This window comes from Falco cherrug, chromosome 3 (assembly GCF_023634085.1).
Source record: "Falco cherrug isolate bFalChe1 chromosome 3, bFalChe1.pri, whole genome shotgun sequence".
Classification (NCBI taxonomy): domain Eukaryota; kingdom Metazoa; phylum Chordata; class Aves; order Falconiformes; family Falconidae; genus Falco; species Falco cherrug.
The window spans coordinates 117,808,966-117,826,748 of record NC_073699.1 but is presented as its reverse complement, the minus strand read 5'-3'; the positions used below and the strand labels follow the sequence as shown (position 1 = coordinate 117,826,748).

General features: G+C 48.5%; 2 protein-coding genes across 2 annotated transcripts in view; one reads left to right on the top strand and one right to left on the bottom strand.

Annotated features, from left to right (window-relative positions):
• LOC129735628 (spidroin-1-like) lies at positions 1-3,698 on the bottom strand. Its single transcript, XM_055704883.1, has 3 exons — positions 3,606-3,698; positions 2,717-2,793; positions 1-1,702 (listed from the first exon to the last, which is right to left on the bottom strand). The coding sequence occupies exon 3, from the start codon at positions 1,225-1,227 to the stop codon at positions 1-3; it is 1,227 nt and encodes a 408-aa protein (XP_055560858.1). The 5' UTR covers positions 1,228-1,702; positions 2,717-2,793; positions 3,606-3,698.
• A 378-nt stretch (positions 3,699-4,076) lies between these two features.
• Positions 4,077-17,783, top strand: part of KHDRBS1 (KH RNA binding domain containing, signal transduction associated 1) — a 23,148-nt gene continuing 9,441 nt past the window's right edge. Inside the window, exons 1-7 of the mRNA XM_055704264.1 lie at positions 4,077-4,512; positions 11,368-11,495; positions 12,058-12,174; positions 13,364-13,510; positions 15,474-15,610; positions 16,485-16,698; positions 17,625-17,692. Of these exons, the coding sequence (XP_055560239.1) occupies positions 4,188-4,512; positions 11,368-11,495; positions 12,058-12,174; positions 13,364-13,510; positions 15,474-15,610; positions 16,485-16,698; positions 17,625-17,692 (1,136 nt within the window). The 5' untranslated portion in view covers positions 4,077-4,187. The remainder of the gene's footprint in view (positions 4,513-11,367; positions 11,496-12,057; positions 12,175-13,363; positions 13,511-15,473; positions 15,611-16,484; positions 16,699-17,624; positions 17,693-17,783) is intronic.

Genomic DNA, 17,783 nt, shown 5'->3' with positions numbered 1-17,783 from the left:
TTAACGCGCCGGGCGTGTCCACCCGCAGAGCAGCGGGGGTGCTGGGGGTATGCCGACCGCGGCGTGAGAAGCGTTGGGGCGGCCTCGCTCCGCACTGCCGCGGCTTGCCGTGCGAGCAGCCGGGTCCTCACCGCGCTGCGGGGAACGGCTTCCTCCATCCCGGCGCTGTTGAAACAGGCCTTCGACATCCCCACGCACCCCCGTGAGGGAGGCAGCATTGGTATAGCCCTCTTTCCCCCCTTGGGCATTGGTATGGCCCTTCCTAATACGGCCCAAGAACCCGGGGGCGGCTCGCCCTGCCCCACTTGCCCGCCCCCGGCTGCGACCGCGGCATGAAGCGAACCGCGCCGCCCTACTGTCCCCAGCCATCTTGGTACACCCCGGTCCCCCCTCGCCGCTCCAGGGCACTTGGACCAGCCCTCCGGCCGCACGTGCGCGCGGACCCTTCCACGGCAGCAACCCACCACATCCCCCCTCCCCGCCAGTGCACAGCAGCAGTGGTACAGGCCGCTTCCCCCTTCCCCCCCCCCCCCCCCCCCCGCCTCGCTCAGTGGTTCGGCCCGCCCGGCGCTTCCCACGGCTTCCGCTTCCCCTGCCCGCACCGGCGGACACGGGCTGGCGGCCGAGCGTCCCGGGGGAAGGAGCCCTGGGGGAAGCACCGGCGTTTACAGCCCCGGCACGGCTGAGAGCGCAGGGGGAGCGGGCCCTCGGGGCCGAACTACGTGAATGCCCTATTGATCCGGTTCCCTGCTCCGGGGCGGAGCAGCGGACACGGTGACTCAGTGTGGTGGTGGCAGGATGCTGGCCCGTTGGAAGCCCCACGCTTGGCCGAAGACTGGCCCGACTGCGTGGCCTTGGGCCACCCAAGGTGCCAGCCCCGGGCCCCTCCCAGCATCGCCTGTCTCGGCAAGGGTGCGACCGTGCTTGGGGAACCAACACCACCCAGCAGAGGCAGGCCGACAAAATGCCACGTGGAGCCGGCACGGAGACCCCCTCAGCTGGGCCAAGGCAAGGCTTTCCTGAGCACGGAGTGATGTTTTCTCCCCAAAAAGCTGCCCTGCTGATGGAGAGTGGCTGCAAGGACCGTGGCAGCCTGCCCCAGCGTCGGGACGTGGCACAGGGCTCTGGCTCTGCAATTGCTCCGGCCTCCTGGGAGAAGAAACATTTAGCCATGGGATGAAAATCACTGAGGCTCCCAAAGATCCCTAATAACAGCAGGGTTAGCATCTCTGAGGTTACCGTTTATTAATCCCCTGTAACAAGTACCTTCATTTGGAGCCACGGACTAACGTGTCCTTTTCAGCCAGCTGAGATAAATACAGAAGCAAAGGACAGAACCACAGGACATAGACCATTCCCACGGGCATTGCTGCTGCTGGCCCAGCCCAGCAAGCGGGCAACTGTGCTGGAAGCAGCACCAGCAAGAGCTGGAACAAGAGTTCCTCTGTTCTCTGCTCCCACGGGAAGCCCTCCGCAGGGCCTCTCGCCTGAGCAGGCAGCAGCAGAGCAGGCAGCCCTGCCTCTGACGCACAGCCATTTGCATAACGCACAATATCAAGTGCTCCAGGCTGCTGGGCCTCTTCCTCTTCTGCAGCAAAACAAAGACATTTGCTCCAAGAGCTGATGAACAGTCCGGTCAGAAGCAATTGCATCCACACCAGCCATCAGCTGCTCCCAGAAGACATTCACAGAGGAACAAACACTGGGAAGACAAAGCAAGGACGGCCCAAAACACACACCATCTCCTATTTTCAGCTAGAGGAAAACACTTCACTTCTCTGCCCTCAGCCTGGCGCTGTCTGGAAGGAAAACGTGTCCATTTTATGCCCAGTGACTATTTCTGAAGCAGCTGGAGACTCTGGCCAAGCTCAGGGCTTCGCTGCTCTCTCTGTAGGCTGTGTAAGGTAATAACAAAGGAATGTCTCAGCCCCTTTCCACCCTGAGCAGACCAGACAATATGAAGAATGATGGTAGAAGTTACTTAATTCACAGATTGTGAACTGACTGGTTAAGTAAAGTGTCCAGATTCACTGAGTAAGCCTGGGAAATATTGGAAAATGGTCCCAGATTTCCTAATTTCCAGTCCAGGGTCCCAGCAGGCAACCCAGCTCTAAAAACTGAAACACACTCTAAAGGAGTCACAAATTTTATTTTTTTTTCTGAAGTTCTTTGAGGAATGGGTCCAAATCAAATAGCTAATGACTGCTGCCACCCACAGCTCTGTGAGCACAGTAGAAGTGGTGGGAAGATGGGAGCTGTGTGGGCTCAGAGAGCATGGCTGCGGCAGCAGGTGGAAACCCTGGGGCAATGACAGCCCGTTACCAGGAAAGAGACTTTGTTCATCCCAGCTCTGGGAAGGTGCCATGGCATTTACAAGTGACGCAGCTGTGAGTAAGGATGAGACAGGGATGGCAGGCAGGGAAAGAATCTCAGTGGAAAATATGCAAGAATGACATTGAAGGTACACAACAGGGGTGAAGGAAAAAGAAACAGTATGTGAATGAGGAGGGAACTGACAAAGGAGGAGCAGATCACGCACACAGAGCAGGGACACACGCTGCTCTGAAGCTATTGATAGCAGGAGCTTCCTTACACAGGGGAGTCATTTTGTGCAGCCGTTGACCACTGAGTGACAGGTTTGCACAGGTTCGGGGGGGGCCGTTTGGAAACGGCACCCTGGAGGCAAGAGGGACAAGGGCGAGGTTCAGGCCATTACCTGATGACATTGGAGGTTACATCTGTCCATGAACATCAGCTTCAGCTCTGCAAAGAAGGGGCTGTTGCAGCAGTGGTCTGTCACAAGATATTGAAAGATCAAATAAGAATCACACACTTCCTTAGCAGGCTAAAGCATATGTGTAATTTTACAAATTATCCCATGTTCTTGTGCTGTGACTGTCAAATTACTAACAAAAAGCCACACCTGATACTAAATTAAGGAGCTGCAGTGCCTGAAATGTATCCTGTATGCCAGTTAAATAACTGCTGCCTGCACACTAGGGTTTTCACATTTGCAATCACCCTGACTGAAAAACTGTTCAATGCCACTTTGCTGGGTTTCAAAACTTCAGACAAGACTAGCTCCACCCCAGCATCTTGAAATGGAGCTCCTTAACCTCCAATAATTGTAGCTGGTAAGATTCTTGTTCTTCCCTCTTCAACACCGTGTGATATCACCTGCCACACAGAAATAAATTGTTCTCTCTAAAGCACAGGGCCAACATGACACGTACGCCAAGGGGTTGCCTTCCCAGCCAGTGCAGTCACAGCCCTGCAGGGAAGAAGAGGAAAGCTCAGCTCCCACACAGGCACTGCCACGGCCCTATACTGCAGGGCAGAGCTATGAAGGGAGGAAGAGGAAAGCTCAGCTCCCACACAGGCACTGCCATGGCCTATAGCACAAGGCAGGGCTACGAGGGGAGGAAGAAGGCTCAGCTCCCACACGGGAGCTGCCACGGCCCTGTACTTCAGGGCAGGGCTATGAAGGCCGGAGGGGGAAAACTCAGCTCCCACACGGGTGGTGCCACGACCCCGTACCGCAGGGCAGCTCTGCGAGCACAGGCCGGCCATGGGCCCAGCCCCCGAGGCAGGCCGCGCTGGCTTACCGTCCCTGCGGAGGCCAGGCGAGGGGGCAGCGCTGCCCCTCTCGCCCCCGGCCCAAGCCCCCACAGCGCCCTCCATGCCTCAGCGCTGCCGCCTAGAGGAAGCGCGGGGGGCGCAGGCGCGGCAGCCTCCCGGGCCTGGCGCGGGCAGCCGCCGCGCATGCGGCACAGCAACGCGCAGGCGCCGTGAGCCGGCCGGAGGCTCATTCTCGCACCAGCCTGTGACTAATGTCACGCCGTCGGGCCTGCGCATGCGCAGGAATAACGGCGGGCGTGCTCCCTACACACGTGGCTCGCTCGCTCTCCCACGGGCCCAGCACTGCGCATGCGCCCGGGGAGCGCGGCGCCGCCGAAGCCCGCCGTGGGGGAGCGCGCGTGCGCACGTGGGGGGCGGGCCGCGCGGCGCCCTGCGCAGGCGCAGAGGTGCGCGAGGTGGCCGCGCGGGAGCCGGCAGGGGGGGCAGGGGGCGGTCCTTCCGGCCCCTCACTTCCGGCCCTGGCGCTGCGGCGGACGGTGTGGCAGCGCCGCTCGGCCCGCTCCGCTCCGCGCCTGCTCGCTCCGTCGCCGCCCGCCGCCCCCCGCCCCATGCAGCGCCGCGACGACCCCGCCGCCCGCCTGGGCCGGGGGCCGGGCCCCGGCGGCGCTCGGCAAGGGGCACCCCCACTGCGGCGGCCGCCCCGTGGCGGGGGGGGCCGCGGGGCCGCCACCGGGGCGCAGCCGCCGCCGCTCTTGCCGCCCAGCGCCACGGCAGCCGCCTCGGCCGCTCAGGCCCCCGCCGCCGCCCCCACCCCGCTGCTGCCCGGGGCCTCTGTCAAGATGGAGCCGGAGAACAAGTACCTGCCCGAGCTGATGGCCGAGAAGGACAGCCTCGACCCGTCCTTCACGCACGCCATGCAGCTTCTCACAGCAGGTACGGGGCACTGGGCAAGGTGGAACCCCCGGGCAGGGTCCCCCTCCGTGCACGCTGGGGCGGGCAGGGTCCGAGGCAGCTCCTAGGGACCCCCTTGTGAGGGGAGAGGGACCCCCGGGCAGCCCCTCGCTGGGGCGGCCTTTGCGCCGACCCTTTCTGGCAGCCCTGCCCGGTGCGAGCTGCGACCCCGGGGGGTTGAAGCTTAGATATTTCTGTTATTTAATCTCTCTTTAGCCCAGTGCTTAATGCAGGGCCTGGGCCGGATTGAACGCAGACCCAGAAGTTTCTTTTTAAAACGCGGTGGGCGGTTATATTGGTTGTTCCCATCCCTGGGGAGCGAGGGGACTGAAGAGAACTGTGCAGCCGGGGTTTTCTACCTGTGTGTGCTTGAGCCCCTGTGAGGCACGGGTACTGAGCTCTTTGATTTTTCTCCTCTGGTAATCTGTATTAGAGCTTGTTTCATGCTTCTGATGAACCTAAGTAGGGAATGGAAATGGCAGTCTTTGTTCTGTGCCCAGACTGGCCTTCTCCTTCCCCATCACCACTGCCCAGTCGCCTGGCAGCTCTGATTCTTCCCTGTCTCCACTGTGCACCCACGGTCGGTGCTTCTCTCAAGTAGGTTCAGCTGCCTCAAGACACCGTAGTCAGCTTCAAATGGAAAGGAGTTAAAATATTTGCCACCACTTACTGCTTTATGTGCGTCTAGGGGGAAGCTGGGAGGTACCTAGCGCAGGAATTTAATCTGCAGATGAGCAGAGTGCTTCGCGCTCTGGTATTTACCATTCTGCTTTGAAATGATTTATTTTTTTTGCCTTTTCAAGTCTTTAAAATGTATAGTATTGCCATAGTTGGTGCAGTGCTAGATACTTTATTAGCTCGCCCTTTAATGGAGGAAATCATTCCTAGGAATTGCTGTCTCCCATTGCGCAAGGAACTGAGGTATATCATCATGGGTAACTTGGCATCACTCATGGACATCTTGATCTAAATAAATTAGTTTTATAATCCGATTTGCAATCAAATTAATGTTTTTCATTAATAAAAACCCTTTAGCCAGCTGATGCTCGACAGCTCAGTGATAATGCCTTCCAGTGAAATGAAACATAAGGAGTTTGCTAATTCCCACACAAAGAACAGTGTTCTCAGCCCAGTTAGTAAAGCTTCGTTCACTTGAGTGGCATAACAAGGATTTATGAGGTTTCTTCATTAATTTGAAAATTGCTGATAGTAGACTGCAGCTTCATGAGACTTAAAATTGATCATTGGAAGAGCTCCAGATGTTTTGTGCTTGCTTGGGATATTTTGGAAATTGCTGTCCTTTGGGAGCATTCACTAGCAGTCCGAATTCAGGATGATCTGAGCAGGAAGCTCATGAGAGATAATATGGCATAATACGGTGGTTTTCGGTGACTAAATCTTTTTGCACAGGTGACCCCAAACTGGTCTGAATTGTTCAGAATTCTGCAACTGCCATGGCACCCTTTGGGGATGTCATGTTGGAGAAACTGCTGTAAAACTTACTTTGGAATTTAGCTCTGGGCCAAAGATTGTGATGCATATGGCCAGCACAACTTAAGCAAAATGACTTCCAGACGAAGAAATGACTGATTATCCAATATCAGCAGTATTTCTATTCCAGCCTTTTTTCAGGAGTGCAAGTTGCTTGTCCTGCCTGCCTCTGGGAGGGGGCCCTACGGGAGTTCCACGTTGAAAATAAAAGTTCTTTTAAAACAATCTGTAAAAGTAGTTCAAAATACTTCTGTCATTCTTAGCGTTTCTAGAGAAAATTAGCATTATTTAGGAGTGAGGTGAAGGGCAGCACAGCAATGTGGTACTGATTCCTGAAAGATGTACTGTGTGATGAAAAGGCAGTAAAGTGGCTATGTTTTAAGGTTTCTTACCCAGCACCCTGAACAGAAACTGAAAACTGGGATTTCTTGCACCTTAGAATGTGATCCATGTTTCCTCACACCTGTGATTTGGGGGCTGTGTGACCTTCCTCTTCCATAGGAACAAGAAACCCCTTTTTCCTCGCTGTGATTTATGCCCTCCATCTGCTGCGGGGAGAGCAGGAGGAGATGCCAGTGTTTTGAACGGCACAGTCCTCTCTGCTTGCGTGCATTGGGAAGACGGGTGACATTCACCAGTGAGTTAGCTAGGCGTAGGGGTTCTTTTTTAAATTCTTGTGGTAATCTTAGCTATTTTTATTTCGTGAGGAAACTCCAAGTGAAAAGAGCTGGTCATCTCTGAGCTTCCTATGCTGCAAATAGATATGTGAGCTATGTCATTCCATTAACAAGTTTCTATATAGCTAGCATCTAGCTGATCCTGATGTTAAATGCAACCCCGTACATCCCCAGATGCATGGAGCCGTGAGGGATGGAGATGGGTGGCGAGGGGTGGATTTGGAGCCGTGGGTAGGGTATTAGAGCAGGACCCGTGAAGGGAGGGAGCGCCGAGCAACATGTTGCAAAGCAGGGAGCAGCTTGAGGTGTTGGAGGACTCTTAAACAGAATCCCCCGCTGACTGTGTCGGTTCTTGTGCCAGGTTCATTCAGTCTGTGTGTGTTCTAGGAAGGAAAAAGGGCTGCATGGGAAAGTCAGATGGATGGGCGGTGGCCTTGCCGGAGTGACTTGCCAAGGAACCAAATAGTGGGATTAGCGATGGGCTGAGGTCACAGGGGTGATGAGAAACTGCCTGTAACCCAAAGCAATACAATGTCCTGAAGTTTGCTGCGCGTGGAGTTAAGACTAGCCTGAAATGGAGAAGATTATCTGAATTTCTGTGTTTCCAAGTGTATGCCCTACCCCCCCCCTCCAAGCAGCTGTAACTGCTGCCTTGAACTTGTGCCCAGATGTTGCAGACTGTGATATGCTAATACCATTTTGCTGTTGCATTTTTGAATGTATGTATTGCTAAGCCATGCCAACATTATTTGATGCTGATGCTAGCCTGCCTGTCACTGCTGTGACTCTTACCTCCTCCCACTTCTCTCCCGGGAGCCTCCGCTACCTGTGCCATTTCTCATAGCTCACCTCCAGGCTTTCTCCTCCCTGCCTCATGCTTGAGCAGTGTTTCGTTTCTTCCCCGTGGCCCTTTTCCCTGTGCTAGTGGCAGTCCCCTTTCTTCTCAGCCAAAAGCTCCAAAGCAGAGCTGTCTGCATATGAATCCCAGCATACAGGCTGGAGCAGGGTGAGGGTATTTCAGCAGAAAGCGGGAGGGAAGCAGTGGGGTCGGGCTTGCCAAATTCTACAGCTTCCACTGTTGGCAGAGTCCATCCAGGAACAGGTCCCTGCTTCCTCTCCTGTGAAATCGAACCAGCTGCGGAGCAGTAGTGTAGGAGAGAGGGGGCTTTCTTCCAGAGGCTCCCATCCCCAAACTCTTTTGGGGTTTTGGTGTTTTTTTGGGGGGAGGGCGGGCACGGGGTCAGTATTATTGTACCGTTAAGGTAATACTCGCAGTGTTATGAATAAACGGAATGTGTCTCTGCTTACAGAGCACGAGTGTGCTGCAGGACAATGTTTAATATGTTTTATTTTTTGTTAAGGAAGAGCTTGGGCTTAGATCAGGAGTAGCACTGTGGCTGCTTAGCCTCCTCCTTGTGAAGCAGCGGTGTTACCAACCCCCTTTACCTACCCCTTAGGATTTCTTCTGAGACAATGCAATCACTGCCCCACATGAAGTCCTGGAAACCACTGCCACACATGCCGCCAGACTGCTGACATTCCCCGTGGCAAGAAGGTAACCTTCTGCTGCACTTCTGACACGGCTTTAAAAAATCAGCACTGAAATGAGGCATGCTTAATCCCTCAAGGTATACGTACGCTTCTCCTTCATATCAGTAAGTGGTCTGACAAACTGCTACCACTCATCAGTTCATTCAGTACTGCTTCATGTTGCGTAGCCAGAATGCATACAGATAACACTGGAATCCGGAGCAGTAGGACACGTCACGAGTGGCATGCTTTCAGTCCTCCTTCACACCTATTTCCAGACTTGGAGTTTGTTCTGAAGGTGTGAAGGGGACTGCTAGGTCACCCGCGCTGACCTAAATTGAGAACTGAAGAGCTATTCTGCTGTGCAGGGTTTTTGCTTCTCCTGTGTTTTGTATTTCGTTTGAAGACGTGGTGATGGTGGATCCAATGCTTTTTTATTATTATTATTATTATTATTATTATTATATTTTTAGCAAATGGTTAATTATTTGTTGCCCTTGCAGGCAGATTCCCAGATGTCGTTGCTACTGTTGCAGGAGGCAAAATGGGTTTTGTGGTGTGGTTGGTGTGAACTGTGATTCACTGATTTGCAGAGGCTTACATCTGATTGCGTTGTGTTTTGACAAGGTAGAAGATGCCTCTGGGTAGTTTAATTCACAGGAAGAAAGTGTTAGGGTGGTTTTATTCTCGATGTGTGCATAGAAAACACTTCTTGTTAATATGCAGAATGCAATTTCGGAAATTCACTCACTCACTGTTTCTGGAGAACCAAAATATTTGTGAAGTAATTGCATTGCATTACAGGGTCTAAAGCTATGCCTGAAACCGAAGGATGAGGCCACCAGTGCAATCTTTAGCTTCCAAATCTTGATTCTCTGATCTGTTCTTGTAGCTAAAATTAAAGAGCTACAAAAAACTAACCAAGGCAGCCAGCTCTTTTGGTTACTTTATAAATTTGACAGTGCTTGAACTTCTGAGTTTTTCATTTTTGCAGTGTCTTCAGGAAATCATTTCTCTTTAAAGCAAAAATCAAGCCATCTTTTTTTCAAAGCGATTAGATCCGGTAATTTTTTTAAACTAAGGAGTCATGGTAACACTTCTGTAAGGGAGCCAAAGTACTGTTGCAAGTAGAAATACAAAATTTAGGCTTTTTTTCATAATTATGCAACACGATCTCCAAGTTCTATATTTAGATCTCTAAAAAACAATTTATATTACTGTGTCCATAACTGAAAAATTAAAACATTGATCATTTGATGGTGTTTTCTTAAGGTGGTGGGGTTTTTTGGTTGCACCTCTAGTCGCTTGACTTCCTTGTGATCTGCATTATTTGAAAGATGCTTTTCAGCCCCTGAGGCTGTGTTTGGCAGTCTGGTCAGAAGGATGATGGTAACCCATTGTTTCTATTTTTGTTTGGATGATACCAGAATATTACTAGGTGGATAATACCTCAACTATCTGATATGCTGGTCTTCCGAGACTGTAAACGTGAATGTTTAGTCTGAAGCATATAGTTTCTGACATGGACAGAAGTCACAGGAAACACAAGATATTGCAGCTGCCCTCTTTAAATTCTGGTAATGACTAAGCAGTCTTCAGTTTCAGTTTTGTCTTGCAGCTTTAATCCAGTTACGTGTGTAATCTTGTGAAAGTGTCTCTCTTTCCCCTGAGATGTGAGAAGTTGTATTTAGAGCACTTTCGACTCAGAAGAAATATTTATAGTTCTTGGGTTTGCTGTTGAAATGACACAGTTTAATTTTTAAGGAAGGGTCACGCTCCTCTCCTAATAAGCATCTGTAAATAATAATTTGTGATGGCTCTGTATGGTGTGACAGCTTCTTGTTAGTTGGACCAAAGAGTGCATAATGGTTCATCAGATACTTGGAATCGGTAATAATGGATTGGCTCCAAATTTGGGGGAACTTGTCATCTAGTTGTTGGCCATTAAATAAAAACTGTACATGAGCAGACATCTCTGGAAAAGAAAAGCCAGTGAGCTATGGGCTATGTTCTTATGAAAAATTTTGGGTGTTATTCTTGTACAAGGGAAAGTGCATTAATGACTGTAAGAGCCTGCCTTGAAGATGATGTTCATTTTTCTCCATTTGGGTTGTCTGTTATGAGGTAACTGTCTCCTGCCATCTCTCAGTGGAAGTTTAATTTCTAGCCAGATTTGAGGTGTTTGTGGACTAGTTCCTGATTGGCCTACCTTAATGACCTACTTCCAGAAGGTTATTTGGACTTTGTTCCAGATCTCCCTCAGGCTGCAGCATGCCTTCAGTTCAGTCACGCTACATCAGTGTTTTTCCAAGATTCTGTAATTCACAATATACAATTAAAAATCAGAACCTTATTTTGAGAGACGAAAATTTGTAGTTGCATCGCCTGCATCAAGTTAAGGACTTCTGACACGTTTTTATGGCTATGTGCCTCAGGCTTACAACTTAAAAACCCTGTTATGAATTGCTTGTGTGATGAAGTTGCATTCATGGAATGAAATGCAGCTTATAAGAATTTCATAATCCAGACCATCCTCTAGGATGTCACTCGTTTGAGCTTCTGTTTATTAGGAATGTTTTCAACGTCACTGAAATTCGTAGTGTCAGTACGTGTTGGCACCGCTAATGAAATTACAGATTTCAAATAGTGCAGCAGCTTGAATGATTAAAAACTTGCCTGATTTGCTGACGGCTGCTGCATTAGAGCAGGCATATGCAGTTAAGCGTAGTTGGGGCTGGTTCCTTTGTAGGTTTAGGAGCCTACACGTGGGTGCTGTGTTTGCGGTGGAGGCGTGAGGTTGGGGACTGACAGGGGAAGACACAGCAGAAGCGACACGCAGAACTGTACTGGCAGTTTCCTACTGTTACCTGTTGAAGTTATTTGTAGGGCATTCTCTACTGTTTGTTCTTATTTTTGTTCGTTATCCCGGTTTTGGCCTTCTGGAATCCTAGATGTGAAGGGAGGAAGAGGCAAGCTGGGCTAGCACTATAAAGAGGTAGCCTCTGTCCAGATTCCATTAATACAATTAGAAACGTTCATATATTCACAGAGAATGAGGGTGGTATGTCCTGTCATAATTCAAACTCTAAAATGATGCTTGTTTGAGGAATATAAGCAGCCCTATTTTTATCTTGTTTAGAAATTGAAAAAATGCAGAAGGGTGAAACAACAAAGAAGGATGAGGAAGAGAACTACCTGGATTTATTTTCCCACAAGAATATGAAACTGAAAGAACGAGTTCTGATACCTGTCAAACAGTACCCCAAGGTGAGGGCCAGAAAATAGCTTACTGAATCTCTGTGATTTGCTTATTTTCTGTGGATTTTATGGCTGACTTTGAGACAGTAGCTGTCAAAGTGTCATCAGGAGTTACACCAGTGTTCCACGATCGCTATGGAATTTTTCCTATGCAAGCTTGCAGGATCTTATTTCTAATATATTACATTTCTAGAATGTCTTGGGATAAAGCTAAATGGCGATGCAGAGTTGTGATCTTTTATTACTAGAATAGATACTTCCATCTGTAGAGCTTTGTGTTTTACAGTTAAAAACTCATTTAACTCTTTTAAGACTTGCTGCCTGTAAAACTACTGGAGAGTAGATGTTAGAATTAAATGCTTTATATGAGTCAATTTAGCTGGATTTTCTGGTGGAACATTTCTACATGAAAAGAATGTTCTGGAACTTAAATTTTCCTCTGTATTTTTTGCTGAGGTGAAGAGAAAATGGAGTGGCTACATTTTTTGTCAGCCCGCATAACCTTCAGAAAACCTTTTGTTAAGGCTACTGAGCTCTGGAGATAATTTTTTTTTTTTTCCTTCATTTACAGTTCAACTTTGTTGGAAAGATTTTGGGACCTCAAGGCAACACCATCAAGAGACTTCAGGAAGAAACTGGTGCTAAGATATCTGTGCTTGGGAAGGGTTCAATGCGAGATAAAGCAAAGGTAAGGGTGTCACCCTTGAGAACATACATAATGTATTAATGCTTTTCATATCACTGTGAGAAATGGTGGTTCAAAAGATTAAACCATTAAGATCCAAAAGGAAGAGTAGTAGGAAGTCATGCTTCTGAAATTGCTCTGTTCATATTGGGAGCAGTCTTGATAGGGGCAGAAGTGTGATGCATGCTTTGTGACTGTCTTAGAGATCTGTCGTCATCTTTTGATGTCCTGTACCCTTGAATGCAGAGGTAGGTTATTCAAAAGGTGAAGTACCAAGTTTATAAAATAAGAATTAATCCCAGCTGCTCTGTGAAAAGTCATTCACTAAAGGCATACGTTTCCCCTCCAGGGAAAGGAAAAAAAAAAAAAAGTATCCTTTTTCCAGCTGTTCCCTGTGAAATCCTTAAATTCTCGTGGCTCACTGAAGATGTTGGAGCAGTATTTTCCTGGTAATGTTTAGTGAATCACGAAGTGCTGGGAGGTTTTTTTAACAGAAAATAGGAAAATAATTTCTATTCTTCCTGCTTACTTCCAAAATTGAGCTAACATTCAACAGACCTGTAACTTAATTCAGCTTTTTACTTAAGCAGGAATAAAAGCTTTTACATTTCTAGCGTATTTGTAGCTGGTTGAAGCCATCTGAATATCATGGGTATCTGAGGGCAGAGCTACACAGCAGGCTTGTTTCAGGCACGCCACATCCCTGGAAGTGTTCAAGGCCAGGTTGGATGGGGCTTTGAGCAGCCTGGTCTAGTGGAAGATGTCCCTGCCCGTGGTGGGAGGCTTAAAACTAGATGATCTTTAAGGTCCCTTCCAACCCAAACCGTGACATTCTATGATTAGACTTCACTAGATGGTAGCTACAGAGCACCTCGGGCAGAAAGGTGGTGTAGAGGAAGAACAACACTGCTTAAATATGCTTAATTTTCTGGAAAAAGTGGCTGGCATCAATGCATTAGCGAAAACATCGGTTACCTGAAAAGGCAGCTATAAAAGGCTGGAAGATACAGATTGCACGTGGCTTTTTAAAATACTATATGCTCATGTCCATCGTATGTTGCCATGATCTGTGTCCAGGCATGGCCAAAATGCTTTTACAGACGTTTCCTGTAAAGGCTTAGAAAACAGGTAAAAGAAGAATAGTTTCTCTGCACCTTACTTAGCTTTAGGAATCTAATCTGCTTTGTTTCAGGAGGAAGAACTGCGTAAAGGGGGAGATCCTAAATATGCTCATCTAAATATGGATTTGCATGTCTTCATTGAAGTTTTTGGACCCCCCTGCGAAGCATACGCTCTAATGGCTCACGCCATGGAAGAAGTCAAGAAGTTCCTGGTTCCAGTATGTATATTGGTGTTCTCTCCTTTTTGAGGGACGTGGATGGGTTGGGAATCTGGCTATAAGGATGGGTAGGATTTGCGCAGTGCTCGTGCTACAGGAATTGGTGTAGTTAAAGAAGCCTGAAGTATTAAGTGTGTGTGGCAGCTGAAGATGACCCCGTTAATCTTGCATGAAGGCATGTCTTATTCCCCTAACCGTAAGTAGAAAGACATACACTTACAGGGTGATTGTATAGAACACTTGAAGCAGGTGTTTCTCACCCAGTACTAGCTGTGGACACTGGAGGGTGGGTACCTTGTATGGCTCTGGGCATCAGTTTTAGCAGGAGAATAAGTTTAGCAGTGCCTGGCATAGAAGAGACTTCGTGGATGGGTGCCTCTGACTTGGACCCACGGTGTAGAAATCTGGCTAGAAAACTTCATTGGTCGGATCAGAGGCTAAGTACAGAGGTGTTTGCTCTGCTCTGAAGGGGTGGTGAGAAGATGAGGTGGGTGACTGCCCAGGCAGCTCAGTAGTAGTATTCCATGTTGTAGCTATTTTGAAACACACCTGTTAAATCAGTATTTCTACCGTTTTAAACATGAGTAATGTGAAGGAACCTCTTTTTGCTAACCAGGCATTTATACAATGATGGTTGTTAATCTGTTTGGGGATGTCTTCTAGTGGTGAACCTTGTAAGACCTTGTGGTCAAGTCTATGTCAGTTTTGTGCCAGTATGTAACACGACAATGCTAGAGTATTCCCTCCAAGAACTGCAGAACTTGAAGGAGTCTTTCACAGGTTATTAAAACAATAGTGTTGCTCGCTAAATTAGGAAAAAACAAAATGGGAAAGAAGCGCACAGAGCCCCCTGCTTCTGGCTGGCTTGGCTCAGAGACCTGGCAGGTAGAGAGCTGAGTATACCCTGGCACCGTGCTCTGCAGCTGAGCCTGGAGAGCTGAGGTGTTCTGCCTGCAGTACCAGGGGCGGGTGGAACCTGAGAGCAGTGGGTAGTAGGGATGGGTACTGTGTGATTTCTGTGAGTCTGAGACAGAGAGGAGGAGAGATTGCTGTGAAGTGTCTTTGAAGGAAAGAGGTCATCTTCAAGGAGCCACTGGGATGTACAGAACCTCAGCCTGCTAAAGCAAGTGTGCGGCCTTGCTATTTAAAGTGTCTTATCTATCACTGCCTTCAAACAATGTGTTAAAGTTGTGAAAATTGACAGAGAAGTCACTATGGAAGCCAGCAGTGCTGTGAAGACACATCTGGTAGGAGACTCCTTGCTTTGTAGTGTTGCCATGGCATCGTGAAGATGCTGGTGCAAGGCTCAGCTTGCCTGTGTGTTGAGGGGAGGGGTGGGGTGCGATGATTTCTGTGGGGTCACCAGAGATCTGTACCAATTCCTGAAGCTAGATCCCCCTGAGACCATAAAAATACACCGAGTCAGAAACATACTGCATTCCTAAGAATTTGAAAAGACGACCTGGATTTGCAAATGGGTGTTTGCTCTTCGTCAGGCTGCATCCTACCCTGTTCCTTTAGTGTGTCAGGAGCACAGCGGTTTGTTGTTACCTCCTGTGGGCTCTTGCCAGTTGCTGGCCTTTCAATGGCAGCTGTAAGATGCTTGAGGTGAGATACATCTTGCCTGACTTCACCTATTTGTAAATAAATCTTGGTGATGCCCTTGGGATGCCAAATATCAGGTACCTCTAGAGCACCTATGAGAGAGGTCTCCTCCCCAGGAACCAGCTGTAGAGCTCACAGCAGCTCCTGGACATGCAGGTGATGTGCCTGTCTTGGCCAGTTTGGAGAAAGCTGGAAGTTGTCCAGTGCTGCCTGCTGAGCAAATCCCAGTAAAACTAACCAGCAAATTTTAATTTAGGACGATCAGGTTATTTTGATTCCAGCACGGTAGCCTGTCATATCCAGGAGCACAGACTGGCTAGTTAGCTGTTCTTTGGAGTTTACTCTTTCCTCTTCTTAGGATATGATGGATGATATCTGTCAGGAGCAATTCTTGGAGCTCTCCTATCTGAACGGTGTACCAGAGCCAACTCGCGGCCGAGGAGTCCCCGTGCGAGGAAGGGGAGCTGCTCCACCGCCGCCTCCACCTGTTCCAAGGTACCTTTCCCAAAAGCAGGGACCTGGAAATGCTGTGTCTTGCTCAGAGTCGTCCTGCCAGATGAGGTTAAGCCACTTGTTCTTACATATCAGCTGTTGGCCTTGACCTTGGCTTTTGGCCAAGGCTTTCTAGCCTTGTGTTGCAGGCTTGCTTTTAGCAAGCTGGCATCAAATGTTTTGCATGTTTCAAGGTGCGATCTAGCACGGTGAATGCCTCCTGTATTATTTTTGATGTTTGAAATGGGTAGCTTCACAAAGTAATCTATCAGAAACTGGCCTACAAAATCGTGCAGATGTGTCATGTTTGCTTCTGTAGCCTTCAGCAGAATAAGCATTTTCAGTTTAAACTGACCATCCCTTGAAAGTTATAGGGTGGCATTATTCTGTCACTGCTGTCAAGGTGTTGGGATAAATTGGCGATAAAACTCCGTTACTGTAGTTCTTGCTTCACTACCTATTTCATGCAGGGGAAGTCTTTACTTCTGAGTGTTTAGCCCAGAAGCATCCCTGCTCATCTCATCATTGATCTTTACAGTTCTGGAGGTCTGGCAGTCATTACAGGTTAGTGATAGAGGGTTGCTTAAAATGAACTCTGAGAAATTACTTGCCCAGAGTTCTGTATCAGATTTGTTTCTTTGTCTGTACAACATCTAATGCAGTAGAGTTCTCATACCAGAAGAGGTTTTGTAAATCCTGTGACACAACAATGCTACGAATTCTTGCGCTTTCGTTCTTGATGAAGTGGCTTAGTTGCTGGTAACTGTATTTATTTATCAAGCTGTTGCATTTTAAAGCAGGTGTAAGAAGCGTATGCGCTGCCCTCAGTATTCAGCACGGCCGTAGTTGTTCACAATCCTTTTCATCTCCTTTCCAGGGGGCGTGGTGTCGGTCCTCCCCCTCCTCCTCCTCGGGGGGCCCTTGTGCGAGGAGCCCCAGTGCGGGGTGCCATTGCCAGGGGAGCTGCCGTAGCCCGCGGAGTTCCTCCTCCCCCAGCAGTACGGGGTGCGCCTGCACCCAGAGCACGTGCCACTGGCATCCAGAGAATACCGCTTCCTCCTCCTCCCGCACCAGAAACCTACGAGGAATATGTAAGAAACTATATATCTTTGGGGTTTTGAATTCCAGCTAGCTGACCATCTATTAGATACTCAGCATTATTGAAATAAGGGGTGACCACAGGAAGATCACTTTGAAGAAGGGACTGCTGGTGCAGACACTGCTGTGGTGCTGGGTGGGTGACCTGCTCTGCCTCTTCAGCCCTCAAAGAGGGGAACTGCTAGTGTCCTAAAAACAGGGTAAGGGGTGTTTTTTATAAAGCTGAAATGTGCCCCAAGACTGAAGTTTGCTGTAACTGTCATGGTAGAAAAATGACATCACAAAGATGGCTGTAGTCCTCATTGCGTTCTCTTCCTGCAAGAAAATTCTTTAAGCAAGAAACACCAAAAGTTTCTTACTTCCCTTAAAATCCTTGAAGTAATTATGTTAATTAGCATGATGATGTTTCAAGTCGTAGAACTAAGCACCACCCTCCTGCCAAGCTTATCTTGGCATCTGTGCTCTTGGTAGTCTAAAGGAAAAACAAGACAACTGTTTGATGCACAACAGCATTATTAGGAATCATCACAAATACTGATACTCTGAATCTGTTTCTTTTCTTGGTAAAACTTCCTAGTTTTTCCACTGAAACCTATCATAAATTAATAGATTGGGTTTTGCCTACCTGTAAATCTGTGTTTTAGCTAAGTTACAGGCGTCGTGGCACATGGATTTGTACCACAGAAAAACTGCAGCCTTAGACACATAAATGACTTTCAAATGCATTGTAAATATTAGTATGTAAATATTCATTCCTCCCTAGCCACAGGACACAAGCAGATCTTATGATTGAGCACCTTCGCTGCCACAGGCTCCTCTGAAAGCTGCTGTAGTCAGAATTCAGTTTTGCCATTACTCATGGTCAGGCATTATGCTTTGGTCCTTCCATTAACGCCGTTATTGTCATCATCCATTTCAGGGCTATGATGATGCATATGCAGACCAGAGCTATGAGGGGTATGAAGGCTACTACAGCCAGGGCCAAGGGTAAGTTTGTCTCCTGTCTGTTACTGAGAAAATTATGCATGATCTTTTTTCTGTTTTCTTATAAGGGAATGGAAGCACTCATTTCTCAGTT